Raw genomic sequence first — 27,199 nt, 5'->3', positions numbered from 1 at the left:
CCTGGTATATCTACATGTACACACATAGACGGCTATGTGAGAAGTGAGTGGACAGCAGTCTGTACCCCTCGTGTGTATACGGAGGGAGGAGGAGACAGAGCCTTGTGTGAAGGCGCCAAAATAGAAAAAAAGCGGGAGAAATTCCGGGCTGTTCTGTGAGTGGGAAATCTCCGTCTCGTCCTATACAAGATGCCGGTGGCCGCGGAGGTGACGGGACCCAGCGCTCAGCAGCAGGTAAGATGTCCGCACCGGGCGGCAGGAGGAGGGTGAATGAGCGGCTGAGCTGAGCGCACTGTCGTCTTGCAGGGAGTGAATGGCGGGCAGCACGAGGAGCCCCCTCACGACGAGCTGCAGTACCTGGAGCAGATCCGGCACATCCTTCAACGGGGCTACCGCAAAGAGGACCGAACTGGTACCGGGACCATGTCTGTGTTCGGTATGCAGGCTCGCTACAGCCTGCGGGGTAAGTGTCTGGCTGAGGATGGAGACTCTGGACTGTAAAAGTCAATGGAAGGTGCAGAAACCTGATACTGGTCATTAGTGATAGCCCAGTCAGTATGAAGACGAGCGCAACCCCTCCCCCTCCCCCTCCCCCTCCCCCTGTCTGAGGGCGAGCGCAGCCCCCCCTCCCCCTGTCTGTCTGAGGGCGAGCGCAGCCCCCCCCTCCCCCTGTCTGTCTGAGGGCGAGCGCAGCCCCCCCTCCCCCTGTCTGTCTGAGGGCGAGCGCAGCCCCCCCTCCCCCTGTCTGTCTGAGGGCGAGCGCAGCCCCCCCTCCCCCTGTCTGTCTGAGGGCGAGCGCAACCCTCCCCTCCCCCGTCTGTCTCTGTCTTTCTCTCTGTCTGTCTCTCTGTGTGTGGGAGAGAAGCGCCCCCCCCCCCGTCTGTCTCTGTCTGAGGGCGAGCGCAGCCCCCCTCCCCCGTCTGTCTCTGTCTGAGGGCGAGCGCAGCCCCCCTCCCCCGTCTGTCTCTGTCTGAGGGCGAGCGCAGCCCCCCTCCCCCGTCTGTCTCTGTCTGAGGGCGAGCGCAGCCCCCCTCCCCCGTCTGTCTCTGTCTGAGGGCGAGCGCAGCCCCCCTCCCCCGTCTGTCTCTGTCTGAGGGCGAGCGCAGCCCCCCTCCCCCGTCTGTCTCTGTCTGAGGGCGAGCGCAGCCCCCCTCCCCCGTCTGTCTCTGTCTGAGGGCGAGCGCAGCCCCCCTCCCCCGTCTGTCTCTGTCTGAGGGCGAGCGCAGCCCCCCTCCCTCCCCCGTCTGTCTCTGTCTCAGGGCGAGCGCAGCCCCCCTCCCCCGTCTGTCTCTGTCTGAGGGCGAGCGCAGCCCCCCTCCCCCGTCTGTCTCTGTCTGAGGGCGAGCGCAGCCCCCCTCCCCCGTCTGTCTCTGTCTGAGGGCGAGCGCAGCCCCCCTCCCCCGTCTGTCTCTGTCTGAGGGCGAGCGCAGCCCCCGTCTGTCTCTGTCTGAGGGCGAGCGCAGCCCCCGTCTGTCTCTGTCTGAGGGCGAGCGCAGCCCCCGTCTGTCTCTGTCTGAGGGCGAGCGCAGCCCCCGTCTGTCTCTGTCTGAGGGCGAGCGCAGCCCCCCTCCCTCCCCCGTCTGTCTCTGTCTGAGGGCGAGCGCAGCCCCCCTCCCTCCCCCGTCTGTCTCTGTCTGAGGGCGAGCGCAGCCCCCCTCCCTCCCCCGTCTGTCTCTGTCTGAGGGCGAGCGCAGCCCCCCTCCCTCCCCCGTCTGTCTCTGTCTGAGGGCGAGCGCAGCCCCCCTCCCTCCCCCGTCTGTCTCTGTCTGAGGGCGAGCGCAGCCCCCCTCCCTCCCCCGTCTGTCTCTGTCTGAGGGCGAGCGCAGCCCCCCTCCCTCCCCCGTCTGTCTCTGTCTGAGGGCGAGCGCAGCCCCCCTCCCTCCCCCGTCTGTCTCTGTCTGAGGGCGAGCGCAGCCCCCCTCCCTCCCCCGTCTGTCTCTGTCTGAGGGCGAGCGCAGCCCCCCTCCCTCCCCCGTCTGTCTCTGTCTGAGGGCGAGCGCAGCCCCCCTCCCTCCCCCGTCTGTCTCTGTCTGAGGGCGAGCGCAGCCCCCCTCCCTCCCCCGTCTGTCTCTGTCTGAGGGCGAGCGCAGCCCCCCTCCCTCCCCCGTCTGTCTCTGTCTGAGGGCGAGCGCAGCCCCCCTCCCTCCCCCGTCTGTCTCTGTCTGAGGGCGAGCGCAGCCCCCCTCCCTCCCCCGTCTGCCTCTGTCTGAGGGCGAGCGCAGCCCCCCTCCCTCCCCCGTCTGCCTCTGTCTGAGGGCGAGCGCAGCCCCCCTCCCTCCCCCGTCTGCCTCTGTCTGAGGGCGAGCGCAGCCCCCCTCCCTCCCCCGTCTGCCTCTGTCTGAGGGCGAGCGCAGCCCCCCTCCCTCCCCCGTCTGCCTCTGTCTGAGGGCGAGCGCAGCCCCCCTCCCTCCCCCGTCTGCCTCTGTCTGAGGGCGAGCGCAGCCCCCCTCCCTCCCCCGTCTGCCTCTGTCTGAGGGCGAGCGCAGCCCCCCTCCCTCCCCCGTCTGCCTCTGTCTGAGGGCGAGCGCAGCCCCCCTCCCTCCCCCGTCTGCCTCTGTCTGAGGGCGAGCGCAGCCCCCCTCCCTCCCCCGTCTGTCTCTGTCTGAGGGCGAGCGCAGCCCCCCTCCCTCCCCCGTCTGTCTCTGTCTGAGGGCGAGCGCAGCCCCCCTCCCTCCCCCGTCTGTCTCTGTCTGAGGGCGAGCGCAGCCCCCCTCCCTCCCCCGTCTGTCTCTGTCTGAGGGCGAGCGCAGCCCCCCTCCCTCCCCCGTCTGTCTCTGTCTGAGGGCGAGCGCAGCCCCCCTCCCTCCCCCGTCTGTCTCTGTCTGAGGGCGAGCGCAGCCCCCCTCCCTCCCCCGTCTGTCTCTGTCTGAGGGCGAGCGCAGCCCCCCTCCCTCCCCCGTCTGTCTCTGTCTGAGGGCGAGCGCAGCCCCCCTCCCTCCCCCGTCTGTCTCTGTCTGAGGGCGAGCGCAGCCCCCCTCCCTCCCCCGTCTGTCTCTGTCTGAGGGCGAGCGCAGCCCCCCTCCCTCCCCCGTCTGTCTCTGTCTGAGGGCGAGCGCAGCCCCCCTCCCTCCCCCGTCTGTCTCCGTCTGAGGGCGAGCGCAGCCCCCCTCCCTCCCCCGTCTGTCTCCGTCTGAGGGCGAGCGCAGCCCCCCTCCCTCCCCCGTCTGTCTCCGTCTGAGGGCGAGCGCAGCCCCCCTCCCTCCCCCGTCTGTCTCTGTCTGAGGGCGAGCGCAGCCCCCCTCCCTCCCCCGTCTGTCTCTGTCTGAGGGCGAGCGCAGCCCCCCTCCCTCCCCCGTCTGTCTCTGTCTGAGGGCGAGCGCAGCCCCCCTCCCTCCCCCGTCTGTCTCTGTCTGAGGGCGAGCGCAGCCCCCCTCCCTCCCCCGTCTGTCTCTGTCTGAGGGCGAGCGCAGCCCCCCTCCCTCCCCCGTCTGTCTCTGTCTGAGGGCGAGCGCAGCCCCCCTCCCTCCCCCGTCAGTCTTTGATCTAAGTAACAGATCATAATTCTGCCTGAGCTTCATTTCTGCATGTCCTTGCCAGTAAAAACGCGTGCGGACTTTAACACGCGTTTTTGAAGCGTTTTGGACATGCGGAATTGCCTACTCAATGCATTAGAAAAACACATGCCAATTCAGCATGCTTAAACACACAAATAATGGACATGTTGCGGATTTTTCCGCACATAAAATCCGCTGCTGAAAATTCCGCAGCATGGGCACAGAACATGCAGATTGTCATTGGGGACCATGGGGCATGTATTACCAAGCGTTTTTCAAGCATTTCCGCAGCAGAAATTCCGCAGCAAAAAAACGTTTGAAAAACGCATCGTGGGCACGCAGCAATACTCGTGCATCCGTGTGTGTCTGCGCATGGACAGTGATTCTCAGTGCGGACTAAGAGGCTGTCGTCTTCGGGTCAGGAGACCTCCATCAGGTCCGTGCTCGGACCGTGACACATGAATGTGGTATTTCCCATACAAGTCTGCATCTGAGAAATTCATTCATTAAGCCAAAATAAGCAATTTAATCGCCAACTGAATGAGAATTTCATCCAGTAATCCGGAGAGAGCCTCTTACGAATTGCTCCTCATTTCAATGTGCCATTATGTATTTCTTGCATATCACAACGCTGCTGTAATATAATTATTCTCTTTCCACTTAATGGGAAATTGTCAGGTCCGATAACGATTTATTAACCTGCAGATTTGGGGTTAAAGGGGTTTTCTGGTCCAAACCGATATGTCTGCAGTTACTGTGTGACTGCAAACTTATGAATCCCCCCATTGCATGCACTGTGCGCTGCAGAGATTCGCCGGTTTCTGAGCTGGGTTCGGAGGGTATGTATACGTTATACATAATCCCTGCAGGTCGGTGCAGCGTCACTCCATACTCTTGTATGGAGGGAGGCCGCACCCCGATTTAGTGACGCGACCTCGCTCTATACAAGTGTTATTATTAGTGTACATTATCGGTGACACAAGATATGTAAACCGTATTTTTCGGACTATAAGACGCACCTAGGTTTTAGAGGAGGAAAATAGAAAAATAAAATTAAGCAAAAAAAGTGGTCATGATGCCCTGTTAAGGGGGAGGGGGTCTGCTGCTGACACTGTTATAGGGGTAATGTCCCCCAATTCTGTTAATATCTCCCATCCCGGTATGTGCGGCACCCCTCATCCCCTATCCCGGTATGTGTGGCACGCCGCACTCCTCTTGAAAAGACCATGAATGTTCACTACAATCCACTCCCATGGGTTGTAGTGAATATTCATGGTCTTTAATAGCGGCCACAAAGACCGCCGAGCGCAGCAGGAGCCGCGCTGCGGGTACAGTGCGCGCACTATTAAGGAACGTGAATGATCACTGCTCTCCACACAGTCTCTGTGTTGGGAGCAGTGACTATTTTGGCACAGCATCTCACAGTGTGAGGGCGCATGGCGTAACTGCCATGTTCCCTCACATAGTGAGATCCCTGTCGGCAGCAGAGCAGGACGCAGCGCTGGAGGAGAGAGGAGGTGAGTATGATTGTTTGTTTATTTTTTTGTGCGCAGCGTGATGGGGATCAGGGGGTGCCAAGCATACCAGGATGAGGGATGAAGGGAGCCATACATACCAGGATGGTGATGAGGGGGTGCCATACATACCAATAGCCACGCTGCAGCTACAGTGTGCGCAATATTAAGGAAAATGAATATTTACTGCTCCTCACGCCCAAATTTAAACGTTTTTTTTTTTTTTTTTTTCCACCAGTTAAATTTAAAAAAAAAATGTTTGGTATCACCTTAATTGTACTGACCTGGAGAATCAAATTGCCAGGTCATTTTTACCAAATAATGAACATTGTTTAAAAAAAAAAAGGAAAATGGGAATTTTATTCCCATTTTCCAGTACACTATATGATGTAATTTCGACTGACACCATTCTAACTCGTCCCGCAAAAAAGCAAGACGTCACGCATAGTGATGAGCGAGTATGTTCTGTTAACCCTTTCGGCGAGCATGCTCGGGTGCTCACCGAGTATCTTCAGAGTGCTCGGGTGTTATGTTTTAGTCACTCCGTGCTCGTGATTTGCGACTGACAGCTTTAATACATGTGAGGAATGCATCAGAAACAGGCATTCCTCACTTGTATTAAAGCTGTCAAACACTTGCAAATCATGAGCACACTGAAGATACTCGGAAAACACCTGAGCATGCTCGTAAATCTCGAGTAACGAGCATGTTCGCTCATCACTAGTCACACGTCTATGTGGATGAAAAATTAAAAAAAGTTATGGCTCTTGGAAGAGAAAAAAAATGAAAGCGGGAAAACAGAAAATCGCATGGTGAAGAAGGGGTCATACAGTAGTGTACAACACTATGCATGCATGCATGCATGGGCGCCATTTTGCTGGTTGCAAATTTTTTTTTCCTAACCCCACATAGTATATGCATTATGGAAATTAGTGGGCAGGACACTGAAGCACCTGTCATAAGAGCATCAGATGAATATACACGGCTCAAAAAAATAAAGGGAACACTTAAACAACAGAATATAACTCCAAGTAAATCAAACTTCTGTGAAATCAAACTGTCCACTTAGGAAGCAACACTGATTGACAATCAATTTCACATGCTGTTGTACAAATGGAATAGAATATAGATGGAAATTATTGGCAATTATCAAGACACCCTCAATAAAGGAGTGGTTCTGCAGGTGGGGACCACAGACCACATCTCAGTACCAATGCTTTCTGGCTGATGTTTTGGTCACTTTTGAATGTTGGTTGTGCTTTCACACTCGTGGTAGCATGAGACGGACTCTACAACCCACAGAAGTTGCTCAGGTAGTGCAGCTCATCCAGGATGGCACATCTAGCTGTGGCAAGAAGGTTTGCTGTGTCTGTCAGCGTAGTGTCCAGAGGCGCTACCAGGAGACGAGGAGGGGGCCGTAGGAGGCCAACAACCCAGCAGCAGGACCGCTACCTCCGCCTTTGTGCAAGGAGGAACACTGCCAGAGCCCTGCAAAATTACCTCCAGCAGGCCACAACTGTACATGTGTCTGCACAAACTGTTAGAAACCGACTCCATGAGGGTGGTATGAGGGCCCGATGTCCACAGATGGGGGTTGTGCTCACAGCCCCACACCGTGCAGGACGCTTGGCATTTGCCACAGAACACCAGGATTGGCGCCCTGTGCTCTTCACAGATGAAAGCAGGTTCACACTGATCACATGTGACAGAGTCTGGAGACGCCGTGGAGAGCGATCTGCTGCCTGCAACATCCTTCAGCATGACTTGTTTGGCAATGGGTCAGTAATGGTGTGGGGTGGCATTTCTTTGGAGGGCCGCACAGCCCTCCATGTGCTCGCCAGAGGTAGCTTGACTGCCATTAGGTACCGAGATGAGATCCTCAGACCCCTTGTGAGACCATATGCTTATGCGGTTGGCCCTGGGTTCCTCCTAATGCAGGACAATGCCAGACCTCATGTGGCTGGAGTGTGTCAGCAGTTCCTGCAAGATGAAGGCATTGAAGCTATGGACTGGCCCGCCCGTTCCCCAGACCTGAATCCGATTGAGCACATCTGGGACATCATGCCTCGCTCCATCCACCAACGTCGCGTTGCACCACAGACTGTCCAGGAGTTGGCGGATGCTTTAGTCCAGGTCTGGGAGGAGATCCCACAGGAGACCATCCGCAACCTCATCAGGAGCATGCCCAGGCGTTGTAGGGAGGTCATACATACACGTGGAGGCCACACACAATACTGAGCCTCATTTTGACTTGTTTTAAGGACATTAGATCTTGGTTGGATCAGCCTGTAGAGTGTTTTTCCACTTTAATTTTGGGGGTGACTCCAAATCCAGGCCTTCATTGGTTAATAAATTTGATTTCCATTGATGATTTTTGTGTGATTTTTGTTGTCAGCACATTCAATTTTGTACAGAACAAAGTATTCAATGAGAATATTTCATTCATTCATTCAGATCTAGGATGTGTTATTTGAGTGTTCCCTTTATTTTTTTTGAGCAGTGTATAAGCAGAGCACCACATAAAGCTCTGCACACAGGCTGCCCGAAACACCAGAATCTCATTAACTGAAAACTTAGGCTATGTGCCCACGTTGCATTTATGAAGCAGAAAATTTCTGCTGCATAAATGCAAGTCCTCTCCCGGAAAAACGCGTGCGGAATTCCGCACGCGTTTATCACGCGTTTTCCACATGCGGAATTGCCTTGCGTTTTTTATGCATTGGACAAAGGCAATTCCGCTTGCGGAAACGCAAAATGAAATGACATGCTGCGGATTTTTGAACGCGGCATAAACGCTGCGGAAAAATCCGCAGCATGTGCATAGAACTTGCGGAATCCCATTGGGGACCATGGGGTGCGGATATACATGCGTTTTTCAAGCGTTTACGCTGCGGAAATTCCGCAGCATATACGCTTGAAAAATGCTACGTGGGCACACAGCCTTAAAATAAAGATTTAAAAAGAACCACAGGACGGATTTAATCAACCCAGGTATCATTTTAATCAGTGTAACGGCACCCATCTGACAGTGTATGTAGTTTACTTAACCTTTTAACGACCGCTGTAACGCATTTTTATGGCGGCAGTTAAGGGTACTTATTCCTCAGCGCCGTGAAAATGCATCGCTGAGGAATAACGCTGTAGCGTCCCCAGAGTCGGAAATTCTACGGGGTCTCAGCTACCCTTGGTTGCTGAGACCCTAGAGAATATGATCAGGGCCGCTTTTTCTGGTCCTCGATCACGTGATCACTGTTAGTCAGTGAAGAACGACGATCACGGGGGGAAAAAGTGTGCCGGTGGTTGCAATGATTTCTCTCTCCTCTGACATGATATACACGTCAGAGGAGAGAGAAATGAAGCCCCCCGAGCCCACCCGGTACCTCTACGGTCCCCTGATTGTCCCCCTTCATCTTCCTGTTAAAAAAAAAAAAAGAGTGCGCCCGCCGACATCTGCTGGCCGGAGCCCGGCAACAATAAATAGAGAATTTTCTCTATTGGTTTATTTTGATCACTGTGATAAACCCTATTACAGTGATCAAAAGAAAAAAAATCATAAATAAAAACCCCCTCTGTCCCCCCTTTAGGTAGATAAAAATTCTAAAATAAAAATATTTGGGGTTGTGTTTGCGTTGGGGTATGTGCACACGATCAGGAGCCGCTGCGGGTTTGACGCTGCGTGCTTATTCAGCGTCAAACCCGCAGCGGCCAGCTGTTACTGCATAGTGGATGGGATTTGTAGAAATCCCATGTCCAATATGCGTCTCCGTGCACCTGCGGATCCCCGCGTAAACTGACATGCGGTGCATCTTTCCAGACCGCAGTATGATAATTTCTCTTGCGGGTCCGCATGCGGGCTTTCCCCATAGACCTAACCTGAGGAAAGTCCGTAGGTGAAAAAAAAATTGCGCCACTCATTTGCATATTGAGCGGAAGCCGCCAGCGGCTATCCCGCAGTGTCTCGGCCGAAGTGGCTCTGGACAGTGTGCACATACCCTTAGGGTTAGGATTGTGGTAGGGTTGCGTTCAAGACTAATAACGACCTATTCAATATGATGACCTAATGTTATCATATTCTGTGTCGTACCTCTGGGTTCAAAATGTTCACAATACACCTTGATAAAATCTTTCAGGGGTCTAGTTTCCAAAATGGGGTCACTTGTGTGGGGTTTCCACTGTTTAGGCACATCAGGGGTTCTCCAAACGCAACATGGCATCCGCTCTTGATGCCAGCTAATTTTGCGCTCAAAAAGTCACAGTTCTTCCCTTCTGAACCCTGCTGCGCGCTCAAACAGTGGTTTTCCCCCACATATGGGGTATCTGCGTACTCAGGAGAAATTGCACAACAAATGGTATCGTGCAATTTCTCCTGTTAGTCTTATGAAAATGCAAAATTGGAGGCTGAAAAACATTTCTGTGGGAAAAATGTGAAAATTGTATTTATACGGCTCAATGTTATAAACTTCTGTGAAGCACTTGGGGAGTTCACGGTGCTCACCACACATCTATATAAGTTCTCTGGGGTCTAGTTTCCAAAATGGTGTCACCTGTGGGGGGTTTCCACTGTTTAGGCACATCAGGAGCTCTCCAAACGCGACATGGTGTCCACTAATTATTCAAGCAAAGTTCACATTCAAAAAGTCAAATGACAGTGGTTTTCCCCTACATATGGGGTATCGGCGTGCTCAGGAGTAATTGCACAACAAATTTTGGGGTCCACTTTCTCCTGTTACCCTTGCAAAAATGAAAAAAAAAATGGGTCTTTCACAAATAAACGCAAGTGATATCGAAGAAATGTTACCACTATCATGAAGTACAATATGTCACGAAAAAATCAGGGGGATCCATTGAAACGTTCCAGAATTATTACCTCATAAAGTGACAGTGGTCAGAATTGTAAAATTTGGCCTGGTCATTAAGTACATAATTGGCTCCATCCTTAAGGGGTTAAAGCAAACCTGTCAGCAGGATTGTGCCAAGATAGATAGGGCTGTAGACACAACTGCTCTGTCTTCAAGGACCCCAGTGAAATTTTTTATTTTTTTTGCCTGTTGCTCTGGTTCATCGCCTTTAGAAGTCTGGTCATCATTATCTACTTTTACTGATCAGTTGTCAGAATATCAATTTTGATGTGTGTTTTTTCTTTTTTTTGTCCCTAGACCAGTTCCCTCTGTTGACAACAAAGCGTGTGTTCTGGAAGGGAGTGCTGGAGGAACTGCTGTGGTTTATCAAGGTAATGGGCAGATTTGGAGAATGTTCTTTATTTTCCAAACCTTTCTTCATTCAGACATTCGTTTTTATGTACGTGCTCTATCCATGTTTCTCGAATAGAACACAAACCCATTATATATTATTATAGTCTATTAGTGATCTGTGATTAATGTTGCAATAAATAGGAGAAGATTTACCATTGAATCTTTTTTTCATATGGTAAAAACTGATGGAGGGCTGTCTCGTATGACTAGTTTGGCCAAGCCCAGTAATCAATAGATGCACACCACAGTGATGATTATCAGCCACTATAAACTTATTTCAAATAACCCCTGAAGAGGTTAAATGTGAACCCACACACCAGAGCATTGCTGCTGTTATAACATTTTCAGTGTGAATGCTTATATGTAAAAGCCATCAACCTGTTAATTACTTGTGTTTTCAACTGGGACCTGGGTAGTTATTAAAGTGAACCTGACAGCTGATAACAACATGCTGCCTGATCCACAGGTTGCAGCGTTTCAGATAAAAGCCTACTTCATAAGCTGTCAGGACTGAGCCATGCTTGAGACTAGTCAGACAGGCAGGTCCCTGGCTTCTTCTCCCCGCCCGCAGCCCTGGAGTGATAGGTCTCGGTCTCTCTTTCCTCCATGGCAGCTTTTAAAGGATGTTTTTCTCTGAAACACGCAGCGTTTGAGTCTAACATACATGGCTGATATTTTTTAGCCAGTGTCTGATACATGCTGCCTGGTTCCCTTTAATAAGACAGCGCAATGTGCCATAATCGCCAGGAGATGTCGCTGTTGTACGTGATTTTGAAGACTTGACTGACCATCTACAATATTGGAGTTCTCAGATGCTGCACTTTTTATATGATATTCTGCTATCTGGGTATGTTCATTTGTGGCTGATCTTCATTCCTGACTTCTGGTTAGAAAATCCTCCGCAAATTACAGCAGCAGCAAAGTGGATGCGATTTGAAGAAATCTCATCTACAAACTGCAAAACAATTTCTGCACTTGAATTATGGTATCATGCAGATTTTAAATGTTTTTTTTTTTTTTTGTTACTGTAGATTTCCTCCTTTGCAATTCGTAGGCTGAATTCCACATGTAACGCAACAGTTTGTTGTTTTTTTTTTGCCACATGTCAATATACCTAATACTGGTTTCATTTTGATGACCATAATGCATGCTGCTCCTATACAATGCTTCCAGATCCAATCGGGGATGGGGTGGGCATGTGACTTTAATCATTTGTCACAAATATGAAATTGTAATGTGTTACCCTTATATTTTACCAACTGGGATGTTACTCAGATATAAATTATACAATATTTTAATGTGTCTAAACTAATAAAGTTAAAATGGCTGTCCGCACATAGACTTTGGGGCTTCTTCAGTGTCTATTGGAAAAATGTATTCATCTTTAAGCCCTTTTTTTTTTTTTTTTTTTTTTTTCTCTTAAGGGTTCTACAAATGCAAAAGAGCTGTCTGATAAAGGCGTGAAAATTTGGGATGCAAACGGTTCCAGAGAATTTTTAGATAAACAAGGATTTGTATCACGGGAAGAAGGAGACCTTGGACCTGTATATGGATTTCAGTGGAGGCACTTTGGGGCCGAGTACAAAGACATTCACACAGGTTAAAAGAAAAAAAAAAACACCACTGATTTTGATGTATTTCTTTGTGACTCTTGATTACCATAAGTGAATGTCTACAATTTGGCGTCTTATCTGTAGATTACACAGGAAAAGGCGTGGACCAGCTACAGCAGGTAATAGACACAATCAAGAATAATCCGGATGACAGGAGAATCATAATGTGTAGCTGGAATCCTAAAGGTACACATGTATTTACAATGGCATGGTTTACGATGTCCATTAAAAGCTGATTTAACTCCCCAAAAAATGGCGGTACTTAAAGTAAGTCTGTCATAAGAAAGTGACTATTCAAACTAAGTGCACCCACCTACTTTCTGATATTTTTTTCCAATCGATCTCTGCCACCTTCTTCCTTGATTGACGGTTCTGATTTCATAAAAAACAGGGGAAAGCAGAAATAGTTGTTTGCATTTAAGTTGAATAGTGCTCTGAACTGTTCTGACCACACTAAGGGTGCACCACACCGAGCATCTGTGCTTGGTCTGAACAGTCATTTTGTGCTGATGGATCACATTTAAAACTAGTGTTTTGTTTTTTTTTTATCTTAAAGCGCTCCTGTCAGCAGAATTGTTCCTAGTAAACTACATACACTGTCAGGTGGGCGCCGATACACTGAGTAAAATGATACCTTGGTTGATGAAATCCGTCCAGTGATTCTTTTATAATCTTTAGTTTCAGTTCTGCCATAATGATATGCATGTGCTCTGCTTCTGTATTCATGAAGTTGACGCGCCCCCTGGGCCATGTTGTGCTGCGTTGCGCATGCGGGGGATACCCGGAGCCGGATCCGATGGGGGTAGTAGTCTTCTTGTGGCGGTGACCCGGTCCGTGCCCAGGGTGGTCAAACTAAGTGGCAGTGCTCGGCATTAAGATGTTATAGAGTTCGACTACGCCACCCGTTGATTGCGGCTATGAAGCCGCCGCTGCAGGGCAGACCGCTGAGGCCGGTGGTACGGTGGTGCAGCGTGGATGGTATAACCCCCAACGGGAGGGGTATAGCCTCAGGGCAGCTAATGAGGCAGGGAGGAATGATGGTGGTAGTGGTGGTGTGACAAGGAATCACTGAGACGTGCGGTTGCAGTTTTCACAGCTTTACTCACAGTTCTTTATCAGGTCACTTGTGCGCAGTAAGGACCACCCGAGCCGTGCTGCGCCCACCAGGTGAGGGACTCGGTTAACTCCCAGGCAATTCCGGAGGGTGGTCCAGAGCTCCCCTCTCTTCCTTCCTACTGGCCGTCCCCACCAGGGACCCACCTTTGTCCGGCTCCCTCGGGCCTTCTGGTGGCGAAACCTTTCCCGGCTTCCCTGACCCTATACGTGGTATGCCTTCCTGGTGGATATGGTGAGGGGTCGCGCCAAGACTTGACCACGACCTCCGGTTCCTGGCTGAGGATAATTGGCCTCCACCAGTTTGGGATCCGGTACCCTGTTCTGCCAACCCTTCACCCGTTAACTCGTGGGATCTCAGGGTTCCCTCTCTTCTTGCGTCTCTGGGCCTTTCCTGGTGTTTCTGTTCCTCCTTCTTCTTCTTTCTCTCTCTCTCTCTCTCTGCCTCAGGCCTCCTCTCCAGGCCTGGCTCTGGAGCTGGGCCCGGACTGAGCCACAGCTCCCTGTCAGCCCTCTCTGGCTGAGCTCCTCTCTGCTTCTCCTCCAGACTGAACTAACTCCCTACTAAGATGGTGCCCACCTCTTTATACTCCCTTCTGACACCCGAGCCCAGGTGACCAGCACCCAATGGGCTCCTACCTATGCCTAGAGTCCCTCCCCTGTCTGCTCCTACACCACTGGGATATTCCTCCCCCCTCCCCACTCCAGCCAGGGACAGAAGCTGTCGTACCTGCACATCTATCTGGTGGGAGTACCGTTGGTCTGTCCCCCGGAAATGGGGTGAGTGTAGTGCATGCAGCTAACTGAGCTATGTTCCACACTCCATCCTTACCCGGGAGTGGAATACCACACCTCTGGATCGAGGTGCAATACCCCTGTAGCAGCCAAGTCCTCGGGGTGCTACATTCCCCCCTGGTAAACCACAGCACGTCCTCGGGCTGGAATAGAATAAAACAATTAGACATACAAAAATTTTTAGAGTGCACTCACATATAAGATATTAACTATGAACTCATCCCTTTATGGGAGGTACTCTTCTCCTAGAACGTTACAGGTATAAAACATTTTCCTATGACATTATAAAATATCTGGCTAATGCCACCGGAACTCTTTTGTAAAACATTATGCAAGATTTTGGCATTACTGTTTTAGCAGCATAATAAACTTTCTATTATAAGACATTTTCACATACAACGTTTTCAGAACATATTCTTGATTTCTGGCCACGGTGCAACTTGTGACCAGGTAAAGTGCAACAGTCACCAATTCCGTAGTAGAAAAAACAGTTCCTTATAAAACCAGTAGGGGGCGCTTTAAGAAGCGCAACTATTTACAGGGTGTTGACCGCTCTCCGTCCTCGGCCAGTGGGGAATAAGGAAATGGCTGCTCACAATCCTCAGCCTGGTTAGGGATAGGGGCACACAGGAAACAGTTCTTTAACAGTTCCACACTAGTCCCAACGGGGACCACACTCCAATTAGCAGCATGACAGGTACCCTTACGGGTAACTATATACAGTTTCAGTTACCGTTCATTAGTAACGATGTCCTCCTGCTCCTTCCTGAGGGTAGTCTTCAGACCCGTCCGGGTCCTCTTGGTCTTCCTCATACTGCATCTCCTCCTCAGTCAGCCGGTGTACGTGAAGGGCGTACGGTCCTTTAGCACACTGATGCAGGGTGAAGGCGACCACATCACCCGGGTAGAGGTCACGTACGCGGTGTCCCTCCGGCAGGTGGCTCTCGACATCCCTGCGGGTGACAAAGACGTCGCCGGGGGTTCGGTGATCCCGGATAAAGCCCCAGCCGTTCTCCAGTTGAAACTTTATTACGGTCCCGTTGGCGCGGGGACCATGGGCCGTACGGGGGTTTCGTCGGGCCCGGCGTTTCTGCTCCGCGCTTTGGGCCTGCAGCTGTTCCTCGCGGATCCGCCTCTCTCGCCGTTCTCTCCCAAAGACCTCTAGCTGTTGACGGCAGCACTCCTCACGCCGGGCTGCGGCCGCCCGGGTCTCCTTGGTGAACCCCATGAGGTCCTCACCGGTCGGATCCCATGCGAATTGGGCGTCCTCCAACGGGAGCGGGACAATTTTGGCGGGCGCCGCTGCCGGGATCAGAGGCTCACACAGGGGCCGTTCCCTCCGGAGTCGGGGGTTGATGTACTCCGGTGGCCACACGAAGGGCAGCCCGTCCGGGCTAGTATGCTGCGCAAAGAGATCTTCGCCCAGGGGCAGCACTGTGGAGGTCGAGGGCGCTGTGGGGGCAGCGGTGCCCGGAGGTACTCGGCCTTGCGTCCAGGCCGGAGGCATCCTCTTTGGGTCCAGGTATGGCACCTTTGGGGAGGAGGGCGCTGGAGGGGCAACAGCGCCCGGATGCACCAGGCCTTGCGACCAGGCCGGTGGCACAGTGGAGGTAGAGGGCGCTGTGGAGACCGCGGCGCCCGGGGGTACTCGGCCTTGCGACCAGGCCGGTGGCACTTCCTGTTTTGCCGCGCTCAGGGTCGAGGGGCGTGGCGTAACAGAGGGCGCGACCGCGGCTCCTGCCACTTGAGGCCTAGTTGGGAGCAGCGGCGGTGCGGCAACGGGCGCCGTGAGTATGACTTCGGGCTCTGCGACGGGGAGCTGGGGCAGGCTTACGGCTACTGGGCACGAGGTGATGACGTCCCCATTACCTGCTTCCATCCCTGCGGCTCCCTCCGCAGCGTAGTCTCCGGCCTTCGTCCCTCCTGCACCATCCTCAGGGGCAGACATGCCCCATGTTGCGGGTGGCGTCCTCTGCTGGCGGGTTCCAGCCTGCTGGGCCATCTCCCTTCTCCATTCGGCCAGTGCTTCCTGCTGTACTCGGGCCATCTTCTGGGCCAAGGCCTCCAGCGCGGTCTGTGCACGCTCCCGATCTCTGGGGAGCTGTGCCAGGATCTCCACCAGGCCTTCTGGGGTGGCGGCCTGCAGCAGGCCCCGGACCACGGGGTCGGTACTGCTTGTCTCTTCCTCCATCCCCGGGTGCGATCTGTCCAGACTCCTCCAGGCCGCACCCATCTTCTCAACTTTGTTCTCTATCCGCCCCCATTGGGAGTGGCCCCGGGGCAACTTGGCGACTGTCAGTCTCAGGGGCAGCCCCCCCACGCTGATGGACATTTCTATCATTGCAGTCTCTGCTGGTGGGGGCGGTTCCCGCTTTTGGCGCCCTTCTGGGACCACGCCCACGATGGGAGGTGGTCTCTTGTCACCCTCTGGCACGCCCATAATGGCGTCCGCTCTGCTAGGGCGGGAAATCGTCTCAGATGGCGGGAATCGTCTCCCAATGGCGGGAAACTCCGCGGATGGCGGGCAAAGGCTGCAGATGGCGGGCAAACGGCGGGAAACAACCCGAGATGGCGTCCGATGGCGGGGACCCTCTGGAACTGGCGGGAGACTTCTTACGGTACATGTGAACTTTTCAGGCACGCAGTACCCGGTGGTTGCGGGCACGAGATCCTGCCGACTACGCCAAAGTTGACGCGCCCCCTGGGCCATGTTGTGCTGCGTTGCGCATGCGGGGGATACCCGGAGCCGGATCCGTTGGGGGTAGTAGTCTTCTTGTGGCGGTGACCCGGTCCGTGCCCAGGGTGGTCAAACTAAGTGGCAGTGCTCGGCATTAAGATGTTATAGAGTTCGACTACGCCACCCGTTGATTGCGGCTATGAAGCCGCCGCTGCAGGGCAGACCGCTGAGGCCGGTGGTACGGTGGTGCAGCATGGATGGTATAACCCCCAACGGGAGGGGTATAGCCTCAGGGCAGCTAATGAGGCAGGGAGGAATGATGGTGGTAGTGGTGGTGTGACAAGGAATCACTGAGACGTGCGGTTGCAGTTTTCACAGCTTTACTCACAGTTCTTTATCAGGTCACTTGTGCGCAGTAAGGACCACCCGAGCCGTGCTGCGCCCACCAGGTGAGGGACTCGGTTAACTCCCAGGCAATTCCGGAGCGTGGTCCAGAGCTCCCCTCTCTTCCTTCCTACTGGCCGTCCCCACCAGGGACCCACCTTTGTCCGGCTCCCTCGGGCCTTCTGGTGGCGAAACCTTTCCCGGCTTCCCTGACCCTATACGTGGTATGCCTTCCTGGTGGATATGGTGAGGGGTCGCGCCAAGACTTGACCACGACCTCCGGTTCCTGGCTGAGGATAATTGGCCTCCACCAGTTTGGGATCCGGTACCCTGTTCTGCCAACCCTTCACCCGTTAACTCGTGGGATCTCAGGGTTCCCTCTCTTCTTGCGTCTCTGGGCCTTTCCTGGTGTTTCTGTTCCTCCTTCTTCTTCTTTCTCTCTCTCTGCCTCAGGCCTCCTCTCCAGGCCTGGCTCTGGAGCTGGGCCCGGACTGAGCCACAGCTCCCTGTCAGCCCTCTCTGGCTGAGCTCCTCTCTGCTTCTCCTCCAGACTGAACTAACTCCCTACTAAGATGGTGCCCACCTCTTTATACTCCCTTCTGACACCCGAGCCCAGGTGACCAGCACCCAATGGGCTCCTACCTATGCCCAGAGTCCCTCCCCTGTCTGCTCCTACACCACTGGGATATTCCTCCCCCCTCCCCACTCCAGCCAGGGACAGAAGCTGTCGTACCTGCACATCTATCTGGTGGGAGTACCGTTGGTCTGTCCCCCGGAAATGGGGTGAGTGTAGTGCATGCAGCTAACTGAGCTATGTTCCACACTCCATCCTTACCCGGGAGTGGAATACCACACCTCTGGATCGAGGTGCAATACCCCTGTAGCAGCCGAGTCCTCGGGGTGCTACATTTTCCTATATCTGGCCTCTGACAGGTCACTGTGCTTTCAGTGACGTGCCTACTATTTTAAATATTGTCTTTGTAATTTCTCTGCCTATGTGAAATTTACATGTCCCAAAATGGACGCCTGCGCATGCGTAGTAGCATCTTTTGGTTGCTGAGAGATGTTACCTCACATCTCGGGCGCCATTTTGCTTTTGGAAAAAGAATGTGGGTGCAGCGATATGGTGCCACGCATGCGCAGTAGCATCTCTCCAGCCATATTGCTGCAGGCAAGTTTCTTTTTCCTCCAGCAAATTGGCACCCGCACAGTAGCATACAGAAGCAGAGCACATGCATATCATTATGGCGGAACTAAAGATTATAAAAGAACCACTGGACGCATTTCATCATCAAAGGTATCATTTTACTCAGTGTAATGTCGCCCACCTGACCATGTATGTGGTTTGCGAAGCACAATCCTGCTGACAGGTACGCTTTAAGCACTTGTTCTATGGATTCTTTAGTACCGTGGCTCCCAATTGTTCTTACTTTGAGAGCCACATTAATCTCTTGAGTGACGGCTAAGAGACACGTCCAGCTCAAGCATCACCCCCCTCCCTCATCCAGAGGGATGACATCCCAAGTCCCCCATTATCAGTATAAGGCCACGGCCCAACTATCAGTATTCAGTCAGTTTTTTTTTTTTTCTCAGGAGTGGGTGATAAATGCAGAATTGGGGACTTGTTTCTATTATACCTTTTCTCTGATTGTTCCTCACCTGGTTTTGGCTCCCACTCCTGAGAAAAAATACTGACTGAATACTGATAGTGGGGCCATAGCCTAACAGCAAAGCTTCTGCCCACAGAAGGCACACAGAGACCTTGTGCCACCCTCCCATATAAGCAGTATACTTATATCCAAGGGTTCTCATTTTACCTCCATTTGGTATTCTCGCATCAAGCACTCCCACCACACTATCACATCCAGCTTGAAGCACCCCTCTTAACTCGCAGTATCATCCTATTGCCAGCTTGCCATATTCGTTTTCCTTTCATGGCCAGTATATGCGCATCCAATTCTTTTTTTTACTTATAAGTTGCCATTTGGAGACCTTCTCTCCATAGCTGCTTACCAGACCTGGTGCTAATGCACCAAGCGTGCAGACAGTCAGGAGCCACGCTTCATAGACCCGAGAGCCACAGGTTGGGGACCCCTGCTTTAGTACAAATGGTTTTCTGTTTTGTCCTTATCTGGTGCATAAATACATTTCTGCCGCTACATGAGTACACATTGGTAGTGTATATAAGATTGGCAGTATGTAATTGTGTTTTTTCTCAAGCAGAAAAGTTAACACTTGTCATTCTGGTGTCTAAGGTTTGTCCTCTCTGCTGTGAAAGTATAGTCTGACTTTCATAAAATTGTATATTGGCCACCTGCTCCAAACCAATTTACTGCAAAGTAACTTAGTTTGACGTATTCATGAACAGGGAATTGAAAAGGTTTTGGGAAAATGGCAGAACAGTGCTAACAGCTATGCACTTATGTCCTTTTGTAGTTACATAGTAGAAGTAGGCATTGATCTAACAGATATGCTACACTATTCTGCATATGCCTCTTAATACTTTCTCTATTGCAGATCTCTCTATGATGGCACTGCCTCCATGCCATGCTCTCTGCCAGTTCTATGTTATTAACAATGAGCTGTCTTGCCAGCTGTATCAGAGATCCGGAGACATGGGCCTTGGAGTACCATTCAATATTGCCAGCTATGCTTTATTGACTTACATGATTGCACATGTCACAGGACTCAAGGTATTTAAAAAGAAAAGTCATTCTAATCTCTATGCTTTAAGGGTGTTGCCAACGCTTATGACATTGATGACCTAGCCTTACTGTACCTAACCTATGTCATATTGTTGGCTGACCAGCTTTTTTTTTTTTATATCTAAACCTCTGGCGCCAGATGTAAGCAGTGAACAGGGACGAAAACAGCACTGCTGTTATTTTCCATCATGTAAAATAACTGTCTATAATCCCCCTTCAGTGCCGGCATCTGTGCCAGCGATGTCGCCTCCCGGGGCTCACATGGCATTATTACGCTACAAGTGTCCTGCAGACAATCTGCGGCCGCTTCCCTCTCACTTCTTTTGGACAAATCTGATATCTGGGAGAAGTCAGAGTAGCAGCAGCTGCTCACTTAATCGGATTACAGGTTTGTAATTGATTAGTGTCCCTGGCGTGACGTCATCGCTGCATCATATCAGTTGTATGACGTTGCACCTAGACTGCTAATTAGAAGTGATGCCAGTAGGTAGGAGGCTGCTCTCAATGCTCCCTTTCGGCGGCCACAGATTACCGTTGCGCACGCTGGACAAGGGTCACGCAAATTGATTTGTTCATCCCTAGCAGGTATTTCATTATTTTTTTGCTCTCCTATAGTGGATCTGATATGTAATTCTTTGCGAACTTACTGTCAGGTAAAACTTCACTTGACCTGCGTGAAGATGTGATCAGTTGTAAAAGAAAATAGAAATCATTCAATACTGGGCTCCAACGGCATGATGCACACCCGAAGGTCTTCTGTAACCATTACTGAGATTTTATGGTGCTGCCACTATTTTAACAAACTGACGTCACTTTTTAGTGCTGTATAGAATCATCTGCCTATTACTGATGTGTCCTGCTGGCATGAAAACCTGCCTCGTGAATATTCATCTTGGAAACACCTTTTCTTATGCTCTGTGTAGGGTTGTATGTCCTCATTTAGAACTGGAAGCTATTGAAACGAACAATCAAGGCTTCTTGCATAGCAGACTAGATTATAACTTCTTTTTTTTTTTCCTTCACTTTTTAGGTTGGTGACTTTATCCACACCTTGGGGGATGCTCATGTTTACCTTAATCATATTGAGCCTTTGGAGAAACAAGTATGTAAATTACCAAAATTGTAAATTTAAAATGTAATAATTATTGTGTTATTTTTATCAGCCTACCACCCCCTATTTTAAGGAAATGCAAATTGACTGATCTGAGTACAAATATCAAGCAGTAATTTTATGTTTTTATCTATTTTTTTTTTTTTTCTCTTTGTGCTAACGTTAAGAGTTAATCCAGCATGAAGGAACTGCTCTTCCTGAATATTTCTTTGGTATCAAACCTTCATGACATGTGAAGCACATTTTTGTCACCGGTCACTGTGGTGTGTGTGGAGCTGCTTCATACACAGCAGATGGCAACGGTTACACAGCCAGAATCTGTCTCTAACAGCCGGAGCATGGACAACGTCTCTGCCTGGGTGCAGCAATTGAACATAAGGAAGGATAAGTCCAGCTCCACAAGCAATCCTTTTATTTAATGTGAGTACAAAATGTATGACAACAAGCACCTGAAACGCGTGATGTTAATCATGTTACTAGTATGAAGGTTTTAAATTTATCCTTTTTGCATTAAATACAAGAAGCTTGTTCCTAGAGCTTCACTTATCCTTCCTTATTAATAAAAAGTACAGCTCTGCATGCAAATACAAACCCTCAACAAGCTCCATACTTGGCAATATAAAGTTCAGGATATCTACAGTAGATATTTCTTAAATTGAATGTGTCGTGATTTTATTTTTGTATTGATTAGATTTCATTTTGTTAAAACATTATGCATTGATTTATTTTTAAACATTTTATTATTTCTGCAGCCACTGGGGGCTGATATTTTTATTTACTTTTGTATAAGTGTTTTGAGCAAATATGGCAGATTACGGTTGGTGTCCACCACATCTCCTATACTGTGTGCCCGTACGTTGTGCCCAGCTTGTGCTTCTGGAGACAGGCACCCTGTAAATTTTTAATTGGGCTCTCCCCACTACAATAATGCCAAAAATGTGGCAGCATACTGTGGTTTAGACACAATGGGGCTTAGAAGGAGGGGTCATTTGGATTTGGGAGCGCAGATCTCATTAGATTTTATTTGAGGGGGCGAGAGCCGTGTCGCTTTTCAGGAGACTTTGTTCTAGCAGTAACGTGGGACCCCCTCTTGTTCCAGTGGAAGATGACGGACCTGAGTGGGGGCTGGTTTTGTGCAGGATAAGTTAGGGTTTTTATTGGTAACATTTCTGGGTACATAACATTTTTTGATCGCTCTCAATATATGGCTGGATCACAGTATTGTGTTCTACACTGAGCACTTAAGTCGGGCTTTCCATGTAAATCCCACAAAAATTCCATTCAGACAAAACTACTCGCTATAATGAGGCAGATGGACACCGTGGAGTCTGTTCGTGTGGTATCCATCTTTTCAGGTGTTTGCAGAACTGTGGTCGTCCACACTTGTGCGCTAAAAAGGTGTGACTCCATCTGCCTCATAAGCAAGTGGTTCCCGCGAGGTGGGGGGGTGAGGGTAATTGTCTGAATGACGGTTTTTGGGATTTACATGGAAACCTCGACTTAAGTGCTCAGCGGAGAGAGTGCAGGATAAATGTGAGCCAATCTTAATTCCAATTTTTGTGAGCCAGAATGAACAAATAGAGAACAGTATAAAAATAGTTTTATTTTTGCACGGTTCACAGGTATTGCTCAGTATTAGTGATAAAACTGCTTTATTCATCGGGTCGATGCGATTACAATGATACCAGATTGCTATAGTTTTTTTGTTTTGCTATGCAAATTGCCTCTTCAGAGAAAAAGAGGACTTGTGCTCTATAGCACCACCTATTGGAAGCAGCAATCCTACAAGTCACAATCAACCCTTTAACGAGTCGTGCAATATGACTTAGGATAAAAGCCAAATCAGAATCTCAATTTGCAGACACGGTGTTTCGGGCTGTTGGCCCTCGTCAGTGCAAAGTATGAGGTCTGATTTGGCTAGGTGAGGAGAGGCTGTGGACTGAGGTCTAAGGGGTAGCGTTTCTCCTTAAGGAGAGTGACACACCAACGCTGGCACGTCAAGGTAAGGAGGCTTATTCGCCATGCAATGCTATTATCGCACAGTAAAAATGCTTATATATTTTATTTTTTTTGGTAAATTGTTTTTTCATCGCCATATTCTGAGAGCTGTAACTTTTTTGTCCTTTGGCGAGTTGAAGATTTTTTTAGTACCATTTTGGGGTATATATTGATCGCTTTTTATTTCAAATTTTTCAGATGCAGAATGAAAATGGGGAAAAAAATATATATAGATGAGAAAAATACTAACATTGGAGAGTCCTTGGTTGACACAAAATGTGAAGAGTCATATTTATACACAACAGGAATAATGCAGTAAATAAGACAAGTGACACGTAGCAGAACTATCAGTGTGGGACTCGGAGAGACAGTCATGGCAGCAAATATTGGAGTTTATAGATGAGGAGTGTGGAAGTTTTATTGTCCTCTGTGAGGTCTGGTCCATGGCTGTGATGTACCCATAGGTCTGAGGAGCACATTCCTTAATTGATGTAAAAATACATAAATCCACACAACACATTAATTACTGCTCTGAATGTGCCAAAGATCGTCATAAGTTTGTATTCCCACAATCTTCTGTCTCTGGAATGTGAAGTTACCTTTCAATATCAGCAATTTCATGTCCATAATGCTGTGATCGGGGCTACAAAAATGTTTGGCCACAGGTAGATCTATTATTTCTTTCTTTTATTGTGTGGCAATGAGAATTCATCATTGTTCTAAGTTTTGGTCTTGTATCCCCCACATACCGACCCCCAGTTGGACATTTGGTACATATAATTAAGTATACTGCATTAGATGTGATACAGCTGAAAGTACCTGGGATCTTGTAGTTCTGATGTGAGCTGGGAACCTTTATCTTGACAGTTGTCATTATAAATGGACAGGTTTTCCATTTTTTTTTCTTGTTTGTAGGGAAAGGTCCTGTTGTAGAGGATAAGGAGCTTCTGACGATGATGTTTCTTTCATTTGGGGGCTGCCTAAAACACAGAAGAGGGGGGATATGGAAATAGAGATTGTAATCGGGCATTGTTTTTTTTAATAAAGGTTTCCATGTAGTTCCCTTTAGCACTTCCAGATTTGGATTGTAGATGACTACTAGAGGCATCCGGTTGCTTTCTTTGGCTTTGTAATGTAGGAGATGATTCCTTGATATTCTGGTGCCGCTTGCAATCTGGTTTTCAATTGTTCTGGGATGGTAGCCCTGATTCAAAAAGGTCTTTCTGAGGCCATCAAGGTGTTGGTCTCTATCTGTAGGGTTGGAATATATCACAATAGTGTTTTGGATAAAAACTGTCCCATCTAAGGTATGTTGAACATTCGATTGACTTTTGGTTCATAAATGTATCTATTTTGTTCTTCTGTATCCTGATGATGGTGTCCAAAAAGTTAATTTCAGTACAGGAGTAGTTGAGTGTTAAGTTGATGGTGGGATGAAACTGATTAAAGTGTTCATGGAACGTCTTCAGCTGTTGCTCAGACTCCGTCCAGATGATTAAAATATCATCCATGTAACTGTAATAGGCCAGAGGTCTGATGGGACAAGAGGACAGTCTGTCTGTCTGCTTTTAGCAGGATCTAACAGGCCACCGTACCCCCTGGTCATCAGATGACCTCGGGGTACCATGGCAACTCCTGACACCCACGATTACGATCGTGGGGGGCAGATGGTGGAAAAGAGGGTCTTTTAACCATTTAGATGCAGCTATTGTGACTGACAGCAGTATTTATGGGGTTAATAGTCCCTGATTGTCCACGACCGGCTTTGGAACCAATGTCACAGGGTGTCTGCCGTCATATACAGCTGTCGTCTGCAGGAGGGCTCTATACATTTATTCCTGATCACCGTTTTAAAATTAGGAATAAGGCCCCTTAACTCCCGTTTTAATGCTTATCGGCGGTTGTTTTTTTTAACCCCTTATCAATCTAGTAACCTCGCAATTTTCACACTGGCCACTATGGCTATTTTAGACTCCTGCTACCTCATTGCTGCTGTCCTTTCCGGAAGAGTTGTCAGTAAGGCTCCATATTATCAGAGACGGGATTACAATGATGGGTAACACTTCTATACACAGCTGATAACATAGGATCCACCAATCACAATAGGTAATGTCATTGCTGACCCTGCTCCCCCTCCCTTCACAGTGAGCTTTGCACACGCTCATTAGACACTTCAATACAAAAGAGTCAGTCTGTTCATTGTGACTATGTACATGTGTTTCCTGAAACAGCAGAAAATCTATAAAAAAAAAAAGGCCCAGTGGCTAGTGTGAAAATGACAAGATTTTTCTCTTTAATTTTTGAATCAGATTTAAGTTAATCGGGTATTGGGGGGGGGACATTTAACACAAAGCTGAATTAACAATACGTCATTTTCTGATAGCTTCTCTTTTTAAAGGATTCCTCTTCTGGCTTTGGCTTAAAAACCAAAACAAAACTGCAATGGTGTTTTCCTCAACAAATTCTAAATGATGTGTTTTGAATTAAAAATGGGATTATAATTATTCAAGCGCAAGACTAAAAGTAACTACTGACCAGATCAATGAATTAACAAACTGTGAACAATTCACGCACGTTTATCTTGAAAGAATTATGAACAAATCATTGCAGGAATCTAGGTGTAGTATTATAATGCCATAAAATGTTACAGGACAGTGTAAGAAGTTAAATATTTCACCAAACGTATGACTTGGGTTCCCTTTAAAAAGAAAAACGTCATGTCCTATCTACTATTTAATCTGTCCCCATCGCGTTGTCAGTGATGCAATGTGCATCACTAACACCCTTTTTTCATTAAAATCGGCGTTAATATCACGAGTATATAGCACTTTACATACTTATATCATACCTGCTTGTTTAGTCATAGGGGTGTGATCCTCGCATTCAGTCAGGGCTGACACTGGCAATGCCAGTGCACAGCGCTTGTGCAGTATGACATGGCCAGCCAGCAAAGCTTGCAGCGCTGGGAGCCGTGCATGCGCTGTGACGAGCAGCTCCTGCCGCAGACAGTGAAGCTGGGAACTACACTGCGCATGCGCGGGGAGCCGCTCGTCACAGCTTTGCTGTCTGGCCATGTCATACTGCACAAGCGCCCCATACTTCAGAGCAAGCCGGGAGCAGAATTCAAATGCATGGGCAGTGCCAGCCCTGACTGAATGCGAGGATCACACCCCTATGACTAAATGAGCAGGTATGATATAAGTATGTAAAGTGCTATATACTCGTGATATTAACACTGATTTTAATGAAAAAAGGGTGTTAGTGATGCACATTGCATCACTGACAACGCGACCGGGACAGTTTACATAGTAGACAGGACATGACAGGTTCCCCTTTTAAATATTGCTGCTATGGCATTTAATAACTTGATATAAGCTATTTATTACACTTTATTTTTCTTGTGCCTTTTAATATAGCAGAATTCTGATGCATTTTGATAAGTAAATCTTTTCTTTATAGCTGTAATCACACATTAATTATTCAAAATCATGATGCTAAAGTAAATGTTTGGATTTCCCCTTTAAGCAAAGTTTTGACTTTTATTTTTTCCTGAACATGATTCTTATACTGCATTTTAGGTTCCTTATTTTGTAACAAAAGTTGACAAGGTTATCTCTTTATATTTCAGCTTCAAAGGAAACCTAAGCCATTCCCTAAACTGAAAATCCTACGGACAGTGGAAAACATCAATGACTTCAAAGCAGAAGATTTCCAGCTTGAAGGCTACGACCCTCATCCTACCATTAGAATGGAAATGGCCGTGTGATATTTTCAGAAGAATCTTCTTTTTTTTCCCCCCTCATACTTTAGCGCTTATTGTAAAAAAAAAAATTATCACAGTTGAGTTGTACTAAACATCGTTACGTGTGTGTGTTGTATGTATGTGTATAAAGCTATTCTATAGTAAACATGATATTTGATGAAACAGGTTTGTTTTTGTTTTTTTAAAGAAATATACTTGGTGACAGCTTAATGCTATATGAAGTATATATCCGTTATGAGAACTTGTAACTTAGTGATCCATGGCGCATATGTCCGCCATGCTGATCACACGGTACAGCTTCTGTACTGACAATCTACAGGAACCCAACTGATACAGTAAGAGCTGTGCTCTGTATAACTGCTAGGATCTGCAGTCTCACTAGCAGCTTAACTCCTCATATGCTGCTGTGAGTAGTGACAGTGGCACATGAAGAGTTTGACAGATGGAAAGTGCTCCCTCTGTCAGCCCATCACTACCCCACCCCTGTAGCAAGATCACAGGATGGCATTGGGCTTCTATTGAAACTGGAGGTGTGACATACACCAGGGCTTATCAGATTTCCCCAGAGGCGCGGACTGGTAATCTACTGGTCAGTCAAGCACGTATAGTGTAATGCACAGCACTACCCAAGTAGAGCTGTGTATTAACAATGTGATCATAAGATTGCATGTTTAAAGGAGTTTTCCTACGAGCAAGAGTTAATTTTAATCAATAGATCTTGGAATAATAATAAGTTCCACAATTGAATATATTTAAATAAAATGTTCCTGTGCTGAGATA

The 27,199-nt window shown here is 49.0% G+C and overlaps 1 protein-coding gene across 2 annotated transcripts; it reads left to right on the top strand.

Annotated features, from left to right (window-relative positions):
* On the top strand, window positions 1-26,581 carry TYMS (thymidylate synthetase). 2 transcript variants are annotated; one of them, XR_012319933.1, is made up of 9 exons: window positions 5-234; window positions 307-463; window positions 10,165-10,238; window positions 11,685-11,859; window positions 11,958-12,059; window positions 19,360-19,535; window positions 20,578-20,649; window positions 20,826-21,078; window positions 26,285-26,419. XR_012319933.1 is itself a non-coding variant. In XM_073676710.1 (8 exons), the coding sequence occupies exons 1-8, from the start codon at window positions 190-192 to the stop codon at window positions 26,420-26,422; spliced, it is 939 nt and encodes a 312-aa protein (XP_073532811.1). In that variant the 5' UTR covers window positions 1-189; the 3' UTR covers window positions 26,423-26,581. The 2 variants fall into 2 exon arrangements, 1 of the variants encoding a protein (XP_073532811.1); XM_073676710.1 differs by lacking the exon at window positions 20,826-21,078 and having other exon boundaries at window positions 1-234; window positions 26,285-26,581.
* The last annotated feature ends 618 nt before the right edge of the window (window positions 26,582-27,199 follow it).

This window comes from Phyllobates terribilis, unplaced genomic scaffold, assembly GCF_046119375.1.
Source record: "Phyllobates terribilis strain yellow unplaced genomic scaffold, ASM4611937v1 Scaffold_4__5_contigs__length_816908805, whole genome shotgun sequence".
In the NCBI taxonomy this organism is placed as follows: Eukaryota; Metazoa; Chordata; class Amphibia; order Anura; family Dendrobatidae; genus Phyllobates; species Phyllobates terribilis.
Note: the sequence above shows the minus strand (reverse complement) of the source record. Positions and strands in the feature narration are given on the sequence as shown.